Raw genomic sequence first — 13,978 nt, forward strand, 5'->3', positions numbered from 1 at the left:
ATAGACACAGCTTTTAGAATAAGACACTTCAATCCATTTAACAGCAAACTTTGTTAAACTTCATAAACAAGAAATCCCTTAAGTATTCTTAAAATCTGTAGTAATTAACTCATTTTAGAAATACTAAACTTCTCAAATAGTTGTCATAGTATCATGGCTTTAGGAATGGATGATTAAATCCATAGTTAAAGCTAGAGAGGAAAGTTGATTTAAAGCAACTCTTTTATTTGATCTTTATAGTCCTTTTCAAATTTCTTGTAAGAATGAAACCCTTTTACTACTTTACTGCAAAAAAGTTTGTTTTTATGGCAGCTTCTAAAGATGATACAGCTGGGATACCCAACCTGCAACTTTATGATGTGAAAACCGGGACATGTCTGAAGTCTTTCATCCAGAAAAAAATGCAAAATTGGTAAATAAATGCTTTAAAATACTAATTATTTTAAGATATTTTAAATACATTTATTGTATAATATTTGTTTCTCTGATATTGATTTAGAAAATAATTTAGATCAAAATCTAGATCTTTAAGGATTTTGTATAAAGGAATGTAATATAGTAAAAAACTTCATCTTACTTTTGTTTAGTGTTTGAATGAAAAGGGACAGTGTTTTTTTATTACATACTCTGACTAAAACTATTAGTAACTGACTTGACATCATAAGTATTTTTCCTTAAATAGTAAACAGAATTGCAAACTTTAATGTTTTAACATATGATGTTACATTCTATTAAAATTTTTTTTTTATATTCTTTCTTTTCAATGTAGGTGTCCATCCTGGTCAGAAGATGAAACTCTTTGTGCCCGAAATGTTAACAATGAAGTTCATTTCTTTGAAAACAACGATTTTAGTATGGAAAGATTTATGAAATAGTTTTATTATTTACTATAAATATGTCCAGTTTTTATTGCTTTTTATGGCATCATATGGTTCTCCTAAATACTGTTAATATATTAATAATTGCTGTTACAATAATTCATTTAAATAACTAAGTCTAAATGCTAGTAAAATATTGTAACACAAAGATTTTCTTTTATAATAACTGTTTGCTGTCTAATAACTACTGTTAAATTAAGACATTTGAATACCTCTTTCTGAGTTTAGTCTACTGAAATTCTGTGATACAAATTTTAAAATATTTTATTGTGTAGAATTTCAGACACAAAAGTACACAAAAGTACATCAGCGCATTGCCAGTTCTACCTCATCCTCACATCTAGCCACCTACCATCTCTTCCCTGCTGAAGCAAATGATAAACATCATATAATTTTATCTGGAAATATTTCAGTATGTATCTCTGAAGGTTAGGGCTCTTAATTTAAAAAAAAAAAAAAAACTTGGCCACAATTCCATTATCACAGGGTATAAAATATCTGGTCTGTGTTCAAATTTCTAATAATTGCAGTTGTTACATATATATATTTTTAAACTCAGGATCCAGATGAGGTCCTTCACGTTTTAATTGATTTATATATCTTTTAAGTTTCTTTAAGCTATAGATTTCCTCTCCATTTTTCCCCCTTTGCAATTTATTATTTAAGAGACAAGATTACTTGTCTTATATATTTTACCGTAATTTGAATTTTGCTATTCTATAGTTCTATCCCATTCTGTAATTTAACATGTTCATTTCCCTCCTATAAATAGCTCTTTGGATCTAGAGTTGGTCAGCTTTAAGGTTTTTTTTTTTTTTTTTTTTTTTTTTGGCGGTGGTGGGGAGACGAGGAAGCACATAATTTCTATTATTTTTAATTTTATATGGCTAGCTGGCATTAATGTTTCATGCTTAGATCCATTATTTCATGAGTGTTGTAAATCGGTGATTAACATAGTTTGCTTCCTCCTCCTCTTATTTATTAGCTCTGCTACCTCTACAGAGAGAAATTCCCGCATCTGCTATTTGGTTACCTAGTGATACCATTTATATGGGAAAGGCAAGATATTCTTTCCCTTTATCACTTTTAATAAAATGAATTCTTTCTCTAGCAATCTTTATTGCAAGTAATTAGTACCCCCCCAATCTTATGAACTATGAATTTAAACGTACATGATGTGTTTCAATCCATTTTAATTATTACTCTTATTGATGCTTAAATTGTCCCATCATTGGTCAGTTTGTCTTTAGTGACTTCTTTGCCATATGGTAAAACAAGTTGTTCTAGCATTAGCTTGTGTTTTTCTTGCTGTACACCTAGAATCAGCCAGTTCTCCAAAATACTCTGCTCCCTTTTAGTGGAAAATGGTATTTAGAGACCACATTCTGGGTATAGGGGGTTCTCATTGCTACTGTTTTGATCAGGCCTTTTTTTTCCCCTTTCTTATCTTATATATTTGTATTGCCTTTTGCCAGCACCAAGAATCTGGTTTTCTGAGATACCAGGGGTGATAATTTGAGACCATCACATTCACATAATTACTCATTTACTTTGTTCTACATTGACCACATAGTATTCTTAGAATAGCAATACCAACAGTAACACCAATATCATGATTACTAAAAATAAAGAAGAAAGTTTTGCAGTTGCTTTTGTGCTTAGAGTATTTCATTAGTGACAGTACACTTTTCAGTTCAGATGGTCCCCAACTTAATGATGGTTAGACTTACGATTTTTCAACTTTATGGTGGTGTGAAATTGATAGGTATTCACTACATACTGTACTTTGACTTTTGATGATTTCCTGGGCTAGGGACGTGCAGTATGATACTGTTTTGTGATGCTGGCAGCAGCAGTGAGCCTCAGCTCCTAGTCAGTCACGTGATCACAAGGGTCAACAATTGATTCGCTTATAATCATTCTGGTCCCATAAAACCATTATGTTTTTCAGTACAGTATTCAATAAATTACATGAGATACTCAACACTTTATTATAAAATAGGCTTTGTGTTAAGTAATTGCGCTCAACTATAGACTAATGTAAATTTCCAGAGCCATTGAAGGTAGGCGAGGCTGAAGAGTGATGTTCACTAGATTAGATGTATGAAACGCATTTTCAGCTTAACAATATTTTCAACTTGTTGGGATATAACCCCATCAATAAGTCGAGGAAGATCAGATTGGTAACTGTTCACACGTACCAAAGGTGGCATGCAGGCTGATTTTGAGCACCATCCAGACAATCATTATAGCTGTACACTACAGTTTCCTGCTTTTGAGACTTTTTTCTGCCCCGCTGTTTTGGGGTCCTTGCTTGCTTTTCTTACTTGCCTCTTCATGAGTATGCCAAAAGAAGGAGCCTGCCAGGTTGGCAGTTTGGCATACTATTTTTGAACAGCTGTTGATTTCTGAATTTGAACAAAGAGTAATTGTTGATCCCATTAACCAGGGGAGCAGAATTGTTCAAAACATGGGTTCTGATTGCCTGGCACAGAGTAAGCACTCGGTAAATATCAGCCATTGTTACTATTGTTGTGATACCATTGTTATGGATCTGTTTGTCACATTAGTTAATGGAATTTTCATATCCACATTCTACAGTAGCAGGCTAGGATCATCTGTCCCATCAAATGGGCTCTAAGACTATTTCAGAGATTGTAGGGAAGAGAAATGACATTTATTGAATACCTGCTGTGTGCCTGGTACTGTGCAATAGGAGTTAAGTATATAATGCCATTACTTGCCTAAGGTCACACAGTAGTTACTGAATAGGAGTTCAAGCATAAGTCTGTCTTGCTCCCACTCCATGCTTTTTCCACTATGTTGCTCTGCCTTACCTACATGGGACCATAATGAGCAGTATTCATATATAGTTATATTAACCTTTTGTAATGCATTCAGAAATTTACATATTTCTATTAGAAATTATTGATAATAACAGTATTATTTCTATTATTAATTTAAAACCATTTACTTTTTTTTAGACACAATTGCAAATAAATTACATTTGAAAAAAATTAATGATTTTGTGTTATCACCTGGACACCAGCCATACAAGGTAACTTGCTAGTGTTTTTGTTTCTGTGGATTATTATGATATTATACTCTTTCCTAGTTTATAGTGACTTTAAAAATATGTCCCTCTTACTTTATATGCTTCAAAAAAACTAGTACTGATGCATGTCTGTGTGTCTCAGGTGGCTGTCTACGTTCCAGGAAGTAAGGGTGCACCATCATTTGTTAGATTATATCAGTACCCTAACTTTGATGGACCTCATGCAGCTTTGGCCAATAAAAGTTTCTTTAAGGCTGATAAGGTTACAATGCTGTGGAATAAAAAAGGTATGATAAATATATTTTATCTCCCACTTTGTTTATCAAGTATTAATTTAGATATGTATTCCTGTATGTATAGAAAAAAGTGTCAATGCTTATTTAATGAAACTTCACATGTGCTTTGTTGTATTTTTAAATATTTTTCTCATCACCATGAGGTTAATTTGTGTTTTAAATCTAATTGAAGTTTTTACTCCTCCAGCTACTGCTGTGTTGGTAATAGCTAGTACAGATGTTGACAAGACAGGAGCTTCCTACTATGGGGAACAAACGCTGCACTATATCGCCACAAACGGAGAGAGTGCTGTGGTGCAATTACGTGAGTATTCCAGCGGTCTTTGGTGAAATCGATGTAGTAAGTAAGACTGCCATAAAGATGATACAGTCTAAATATTTGATCAGGTGATAGAACCCATCTATTTTAATCACCTTTAAAATAAAATCCCTCTTAATTAAGAAACTTAAAATCATTCTAAACGTCATACCATATTTTGACAGAATCCAATTAGTTGCATTTTTGTAGGGAACTTGCTAAGTGAGGTAATTCCATTGTAGTAGCTCTTTGGGGACTATTTAACTAATTATGACAGCAAATAGTTCTACTGAGTTTAGCACTATCTTCAAGACCGAGGAATGTTACCACTTTATCTTTTGTTTTGATGAATTAACTGTAAAATAACACAGTTTTAAAATTCTGGCAACTCCATAATTTTTAAATTTTGAATTGAATACGTAAGTGTAAGGTAACCCTTCTTTGAAAAACTGTGTATTCCCATCAGAAACAAAACAAGGATGACTCCCCATTCCACTATGTGATATTCTGAAAGACCTAGTCAATGTAACTGATCAAAAGAATACGTATACCCTTTTGAAAGGAGAAAACAATCCCATTTCTGCTCATAAAGATGAAGTCATAGTATAAGCAGCCTCTTAAAAAGCATAATAGAAGGAAAGATCCCATATACAGCAGCAAAAACCAAGAAATATATATGGCTGATGGGTATATGACTGATGAGAAGAAAACTTTAAAACTTCTGAGGTGCAAACTATGACCTTTAATAAGAATTTTACAAAGGTGTCATTTCTCTCCAAATTAATTTAAAAATTACATTAAAATGCCAGGATATTTTCTTTTTTGTAACTAGATAATCTGGTTTTAAGGTTGATATTGAAAAATAAACATGCCAAGTATGTTTTGAAAGCTTTGCAAAAAAAGAGTAAGGAAGAGGGAATTCTGATACTATTAGATATTAAAATATAAGGCAATTGTAATTAAGGTAATTTGGTTCTGGCTTATGGATATTCAGGTAAATTAGTGGAACACAACAGAATTCAGAAATAGATCCATACTTCCATAGCCATTGACATATAATAAAGTCAGCATTTGAATCAGTGGGGGAAAATAGTGATCATTTAATATATGATTTGAGGATAATTGGCTAGCTATTTGGAACAAAATGTTATTATTGCTATTTATTTACCAATTGGGCCAAAAATTATACCTAAAACTACAGAACTAGAAGAAAACATGAGAGAATATTTTTCTAAAGTAGGAAAAGACTTTCTAAACCAAGCAGAAGTCATAAAGGAAAAGAGGTCAATTTTAATATATACAGTTATAGATTTCTACACTGGAGGAAGAAAAGAGTCCATAAATTAATTTCCCCCCAATTGTTATTTAGCTTTTTTTAGACAGATGGGATGAGTATGAGTATATTCTGTTAATATACCAAGTGTATCAATAAAAGACTAATAACTAGAGAGAAAAATAGGTATGGGACAGTAAAAAGTAGTGCACTGAAAAATAAATGAAATTATGTAAAAATATATTAAGAGGTGCTTAGCTTATAATAAAGGAAAACAAGGTACAAATTTTCACTTAGTAGATTGACAAAGATAAAAATATGAAACTATACAGTATGAGTGAGTGTGAGGGGAAAATCTGTGCTATCAAAAACTATTGGTAGTATAAATTGGCACAACTTCGAAGGGCATTTTGGTGGCACATTATCAAGTAATTGTATGTGCCCTTTGACCAGGCAGTGTTTCTCCTATGGATGTATTTGTGTACACTCAGCAGTGGAGAATAAGCGGCAAAGTTTGTAATGGAATGTGGTGCAACTGGAAAAGAATGAGGCAGAGCTCAATGTGCTTATGTTGAAAAATTTCCAAGATAGAGTATTAAATAAAACAAACAAGGTTTAGAACTTTGTTTTGTGTGTGTGTGTGTGTGTGTGTGTGTTTAAAAGGGAGATGCTTAATTTCAACAAAAATATTCTAAAAGGATATGCAAAAAATATAACAGAGGGTTGCTTTTGTGTAGAGGGATTATTTTTGTGGCATGTTTTTCTATATAGTTTGTATTTTTATTATTATATGCGTATATTAACTCTTCCAATAAAAAAATTTATTAATAATAATAACCTATGCTTCTATGAGCCCACATTGCCAAAATGTTTAAAAGAAATTAAGATTCATTAGGAATTCTTAAATAAATTTATGATTATACATTAATCCCCATAGTACCTCATGAACAAATATTTTAATTTTAACATACTTTGAAATTTTTGGATTTTTTTTTTTTTACTGTTTGACATGTTGAAGTGTTATATGATTATAACTTGTGCTGATAAATGTTATATTCTTATATGTAATTGTTTATTGCTAATTTGGATTTTATTTTCTTTTTCTAGCAAAAAATGGTCCCATTTATGATGTAGTTTGGAATTCCAGTTCCACTGAGTTTTGTGCTGTTTATGGTTTCATGCCTGCCAAAGCGACCATTTTCAACTTGAAGTGTGATCCTGTGTTTGACTTTGGAACTGGTCCTCGTAATGCAGCCTACTACAGCCCTCATGGACATATCTTAGTACTGGCTGGATTTGGAAATCTGAGGGGACAAATGGAAGTGTGGGATGTTAAAAACTACAAACTTATTTCTAAGCCAGTGGCCTCTGATTCTACTTATTTTGCTTGGTGCCCAGATGGTGAGCATATTTTAACAGCCACGTGTGCTCCCAGATTACGTGTTAATAATGGGTACAAGATTTGGCATTATACCGGCTCAATCTTGCACAAGTATGATGTGCCATCAAATGCAGAATTATGGCAGGTTTCTTGGCAGCCATTTTTAGATGGAACATTTCCAGCAAAAGCAATAACTTACCAAGCAGTTCCAAGTGACGTACCCAATGAAGAACCTAAAGTTGCAACAGCTTATAGACCTCCAGCTTTAAGAAATAAACCAGTCACCAATTCCAAACTGGTACGTAACGATTTACTACTTTGGTAGGAAAGGTGTTTCAATGTGTAGAGTTCTCTAGACCTTTTTCTCATGCATGTTCTTGTGTAACTTTGTATTTGATTAGTACATAGACTGTAGAGTAGAAATCATGGAGGACCTACTGCTGAAGCTGATGAACGGCTCACAATGTTAAATTGACAAAGTAGTTAATGTAAAATCTCTGGGAAAGATAACTGGATATGACTTAACTGGTTGTGGATTGTGGGCTGAAATTTAAATGCCTGTCAGGCTGGGCTGACAGTGTAAGGCAGTGGTGAGGAGGAGAGAATGGTGAAAGGAATAGAATGTGCCCTCTTTAAAGGCCGTAGCAACTACGCAGCAGTAGCCGATTATTTCCAAAGGAGATTTTAGGCCCAGTTTGGAAAAATGTTTGATTTTTCAGGACTAAATAAGTTTGAATGCTTATGTTTTTAAAACACTGCTGGTCAAGCGGAACACATTTGTTATCCTTCGGCCATCAGTTCCTCACCTCTATGGTAAAGTTATGACTAGAGTCTTGGTGAGATTCTAATCTGCTTTAAAATATTAGCATTTCAGAGCTTAGGGGAGAGCATTTATTAATGACCTGAGTTTCTGTGATGATGGTTAAGAATAAAGAAAGTTGCTCTAAGAATGAACAATATCCATGGTATTAATAGAAAGATGATCACACAATAGTTGTAAACTGGGACTGTTCCAAGTAAATGGGGACATATCATCACTTAATTATTAGGCACTCAGGGAAGTAGATATTTTTTCAAAGAACAGATATTCCTGTGCCTCCCTTGTGCCACTCTTAACCCTCTCAAAAACAGAAGCAAAAGAGCATCTCTTCTTCCTCCACAGAATGTAGCATTTTGATTGCATTGATTTCATTGAAATGTTCTGTTTAAATATCTTTATTGTTTTATATGCATTAAAAATATATAAAAGCTTATATTTATGATTTTATAATATATTTATGATTTATATATAAAAGCTATTTATGATTTTTGTATTTAGATAAAAGATAAAGGATATTGTAGTTTTAGGATTTGTTCTATCTCTTTATTGAAATTTTCCTTACCTAAGATAAAACACAGAAGTGACCTTAGCCCATTCTGTTTTCCAAATCTGTGTAAGATGGCACAAGAGGAAGAAATTCTGAATTAGTGTGTATTTTTATTCTTTGATCCATAAAACTAGTTTGTTTTGGTAGGAGGAGGAAACTAATATAGAAAGATAATACTTTGAAAATGGTGAAAAAACTAAGTAAGAACTTAAAACCAAAATTTTTTACCATATAATATTGCCATAAATCTTTGCTTTTGTATGTAACATGGTGATTATGTGATTCTATCAAATCATTTTAGTTGGAGAAACTACATGCCTTTGAGTGAGAAAATTTTGTTCGTATCTAATTCCAGAAAAGAGCTAAATGGCAAAGAAAACAGTGTCAAGAAATTACTAGAAACAAAGATAGCCTGGTCGATAACTTCACAAATGAGGAGGGTTACATAGCAGAAGGAGGGGGAAAAAAAGATGCTTGTTTTTTTCCTCCTGGAGAAAAAACTTACTTTTTTTATAAGTAAAAAATTCATGTATAAATTATATTTTTAAAAGTATTTCTTGGCTTTCCAGAAAAACTTTACTTTCATAATGTGTTCATTAAAACAATCTCATAATAATTAATATAGTTGAAAAAACAAACTTTATTAAGAAGGATGAAATTGGGTACAGTAGACACATAGAACTGAGGCCAGAGAAGCTCAGATCCATGGTCGTTGTGTGGTTTTTTTTCCATCTGAAGTGAAAGCTTGTCAGTGGCTACATGATGCTCATAGTGTAGAAGACACTTGTAACTCATCCTCTTTTGCATCATTCTTAATTGCTTTGTCATTTTTTCTTAAGTTCTCATGAGTAGAAACCTTTTCAGCCAAAGCAAAGTACTGTAGAAGAGCCCACTATTAAAAGAATTTTGATGTGTAAAACAAATGTTCAGCAAATATTAGTATATCTTAACTAACATTGTGTGCAGTGAGGATAAAAAAGTGAAATAAGCTTGCCATCCAAATTTGTCTGTTCTACAATTGTGGGTTTCAAGTAGGGTATGTCCACATATAGAACTTGGATGCCTGCAATAGTTAATGCAGCTGCTAAGATAAAGTCATTTTATGGTTTCTTACTCCTCTGTATCTTAAATGCTTGAGTCTTGCCCATTTGACACTTATAAGTACAATACAGATCTGAGATCTAGAATTCAAGAAACTTCATGAAGATCTGGTCCTTCTGACATGCTGAGTATCATAGTGTAAGACAATTAACATTAAGATAATAGTAATGTGAAGAGCAATAAATAAGTAATTTTTGAGAGATAAATAATAGAGCAATAAATAATATTTAAAGTGCACATCATGGTGATTTGACATATATATATACATTGTAAAAAGGTTTCCCCTCATCTAGTTAATTAATACGTTCATCATCATATTTATTTATTTTGGTAAGAACATTTGAATTCTACTCTCTCTTCAGTTATACAGTTTACAGTAGAGTGTTATCAAATATAGTCACTGTGTTTTACATTAGCTCCTTCTTGATCCCGTATGTAATTCACCCTCTTTCTGTTGTTGAATGTAGTTGATGTTTATATAAATATCCAATGATGAAATGATTGTCTGTTTTAATTGTATAGTCTGACAAGTCATTTAGTTTTTTGAGGCCCCTTCATTATGTTAATTCTAGATTTATAACTATGTAGTTACTTCTTATTTGATTTATTTCCTCATTGTCTGTTTTTGTTTTTCCAGTTGCTTTTATTTTTAACCTTCTAATCTCTGATTTTGCAAGTAAGGGTCTAGCAAATGATTCTTTGTGCAAAGAAAACAGACAAGGCAACTGGGTTTCTGCTGGCAGTAGTCCAAAAAGGATCCATAAAGACTGCAGAAGAAGCTATTGTTAGTATTTAATTTCATAAGAATCATGTGTCAGTAGCAGCACCACAAAAATTCCACTGTTTAAACAAAACTAAAGTGAATTTTGCCAGCTCTTATATAACTGAAAGTTACCACATATCAACTAATAGGAAGATCTTTATTATATCCATCTTGACAGTTGAAGTGTGCCTACTATAAAAAGTTTTGAAATATTCTTTGCTGGTGAACTTAACATAAATTTAATGAAAGTTTATCCTGTACTTGCAAAATTGTGTAATTTATTGTATATGTTTTTAAAAACATGAATTCCATTTCAAAATCATTTATTGCATTTTCCATAGCATGAGGAGGAGCCACCTCAGAATATGAAACCACAACCAGGAAATGAGAAGCCGTTATCAAAAACAGCCCTTAAAAATCAAAGGAAGCATGAAGCTAAGAAAGCTGCAAAGCAGGTACTTGGGGCACTTCTTCAAAACAAAACAGACAAAACCAGTTAAATTAGTACTATGCCTTAAAGTTTAAAGAGTTGTAGTCCTAAAAACTTACTTGATATGTTATAAAATGTAGTTGGATTAGATTTAAATCGACAGAACATCTCTTTTGTATTTGCTTGTGAATTTCTAAGTAGTCCCATATATATAACATGGGACTTAAGAAAGTGGAACTGACCTTAAAACCTGAAACCTTAATGGGATTATGTAGTATGTTACTTGCAACAGACCCTTTTTGGGGAACCTGTGTGAAGCTGTATAGTTTGCTTTCTGGAAAGTATGTTATTTGTTAAGAGACCAGAAATTACATGACTGTAAAGCCATTTTACTAGAGGAAATTATTCAACTGGGAATCTAAACACCAGAAGTACCCAACCAATGGAATTGTTCTAAAATAATTTTTTATATAATTTGGTAGTTGGTAAACCACACACCAGCATAATTGACAAGTGTTATGGTGTGTGGCTTATGGTGCTAGTGATATCAGCTAGGCTGGAACTACCTGGTTAGTAAAGTCGTGGTAACCACATTTTTGAGAGACAATTTGGTCTTGCCTGTTAATGCTTGAATTTTGACAGTTCTAGGTTACTTATGTGTTTTGGTAGGCAGTTACCATTTTAAGGTATAGAATTTCATTATGCAACCATATTCTGCTAAAATCTGGGCTTAAAAATCAGTGTGCTCTTCTGTAGTTAATATATCTCATCTCCAGAAATATCTTTAAATAGCCTAGGCCTAGGTCATTCCAGGTAAAATGATCCAGTCCATGTATTAGACGTTATAGTATAAAAGCAGAAGCCTTTCATCAGAGTGAGTAGAGACCTCTGCTGGCCCTGAATATTACAGGTTGGTAGTATCCTTATAACTATTGGTAGCCAAGAGTCCTTTGTTTGTCATCGTCGTTTTTTCAGCTAATAATTTCAGGTATAACTGACAAAAATTTTACAGTGTTCAACATGATATAATACAGGTATACATTGTGAAAGGATTCCTACAATCAAGTTAATTAACACATTCATCACCTTACCTATTTACTTTTGGGGATGAGAGCACTTAAAATTCTACTTTCTTAGCAAATTTCAGTTACTGTATTTAATACAATATAGTATTATCAACTATAGTCACCATGTTATACGTGAGATACTCAGACCTTATTCATCTTACAACTGAAAGTTTATACCATTTTACCAACCTCTCCCCCATTTTTCCCACCCTACTAGCTGCTGGTAGCCAGCATTCAACTCTGTTTCTATGAGTTTGATTTAGTTTGTTTGCTTCCACATATAAGTGATACCATGCAGTATTTATCTTTCTGGCTTATTTCACTTAGCATAATGCCCTCCAGTTTCACGCATCTTGTTCCAAATGGTAGGATTTACTTTTTCATGGCTAGATAATATTCTACACTGTGTGTATACATATGTATGTATATATATCACATTTTTCTATATCCATTCATTCATTAATGGACACTTAGGTTGTTTCCATATCTTGGCTACAATAAATAATGTCACAATTTACATGGGAGCACAGATACCTCTTTGGGATAATGATTTTATTTCCTTTGGATATATAACCAGAAGTGAGATTACTGGATCGTATGGTAGCTCTATTTTTAGTTTCTTGAGGAACCTCCATACTCTTTTATATACTGGCTGTATAAGTTTCTTTCTAATTGAGATTTAAAGGCCTTCTGAAACCCACTCAACTTAGAATCCTATTTTTATAAGTGATGTTTCTTCCTCTTTATCAGAAGATATTTTTAATATGCCCATTACTGATACTGAGCAAAGATCGCTTTGTAATAAAATATTAGTTGTTTATTTTGTGTGTTTTTCTGGTATTTGAGCACACAAAATTTTGGGAGGAGGGTCATAGAATCAGTATATCTTATTTAGAAAAATCAATATTAAAATATTTTGACTTTCTTGAAGATAGCCCTCTAGCTCTTTTGAAAAGGCAATCAGTGCTATTAATGTAAAACATAATAATTAAAAAAACAACTCCCCTACCCTACCCCACCTCTTACAACCATATAATCACCCACAGGAGCATGTTATTTACTGAAGATGATAGCACTAATCTGTCATTATGGAGTTGCTCTTTGTGTGTTTCCCAGTGATGGCAAAGAGTTTTCTACTTGCAAGATAATCCTTTAAATTTGCATTTTTGAGACAGCTGGGTAGAGTTAGTATAAGTTATGACTGTGTGCTAGAACAAAGGTAAATAATCTATGACAGGATCTCACCTTGATCAGAGCTTCTTATCCCTGACTGTGAATTAAGGAACCAAAGATAAAGGAGTCAGATGTATATAACTTAACCATGTACTTTTTAAAACTGGTGATGATTTTATAAACTTACCAACGTTACCAAAAATAATTGAAACAAAATTTAATCTTACCATATACAACCTTCCAGAGAATGACCAGAATTTAAGTATAATAACACAGACATTTTAACTTATTCTTGGTTTTTTTAAATATGGAGGAAAATTATGTCATATTTCACTTAACTTTAATAGTTGTTCACATTTATGACATTAATCTTCCTAGAAAAATTAATATTCTCAGTTGGTTACAAACAACTAAATTTAAAAATTTTTTATCTGATGTCAAAAGTGAATTTTTTTTTTTTGGTTAATCCTTTCTTTACATTTTATATAAAGATAAAATCATATTTTGGTTTCTGAATTTTATACACCAAGGTTATGTTGGTTGAAATCCTTTGATGATTTCATTTTAGAAAATTTAATTTTTGAAAATATTTCCTGCAGGAAGCAAGAAATGACAAAAGTCCAGACATGGCACCTACTCCCGCCCCACAGAGCACACCACGAAATACTTTCTCTCAGTCAACTTCCGGAGACCCTGAGATAGACAAAAAAATCAAGAACCTAAAGAAGGTGGGAAGCTTAAGTGAAAAGCAGATGTGTTTACTGAGAGAAATACATGAGAATTACATAAAGAAAACAATGCCTAGCTGCCTAAAGATGGGAATCTGAGAAGTTTGTAGCAGTTCTCATGGTTGCTTTCTCACTGTGAAATACTGTAACAGCAATGGCACTGATTTT

At 32.7% G+C, this 13,978-nt stretch overlaps 1 protein-coding gene across 3 annotated transcripts in view; it reads left to right on the top strand.

Annotated features, from left to right (window-relative positions):
• The window catches only part of EIF2A (eukaryotic translation initiation factor 2A), a 39,326-nt gene that overhangs the window by 23,633 nt on the left and 1,715 nt on the right, over nt 1-13,978 (top strand). For all 3 annotated transcript variants that reach the window (XM_006202799.4, XM_072959024.1, XM_072959028.1), the window contains exons 5-12: nt 313-412; nt 770-852; nt 3,863-3,936; nt 4,076-4,220; nt 4,417-4,533; nt 6,908-7,479; nt 10,754-10,867; nt 13,682-13,810. In XM_006202799.4, the coding sequence (XP_006202861.1) occupies nt 313-412; nt 770-852; nt 3,863-3,936; nt 4,076-4,220; nt 4,417-4,533; nt 6,908-7,479; nt 10,754-10,867; nt 13,682-13,810 (1,334 nt within the window). The remainder of the gene's footprint in view (nt 1-312; nt 413-769; nt 853-3,862; nt 3,937-4,075; nt 4,221-4,416; nt 4,534-6,907; nt 7,480-10,753; nt 10,868-13,681; nt 13,811-13,978) is intronic.

Source organism: Vicugna pacos, chromosome 1 (genome assembly GCF_048564905.1).
Source record: "Vicugna pacos chromosome 1, VicPac4, whole genome shotgun sequence".
Taxonomy (NCBI): Eukaryota; Metazoa; Chordata; class Mammalia; order Artiodactyla; family Camelidae; genus Vicugna; species Vicugna pacos.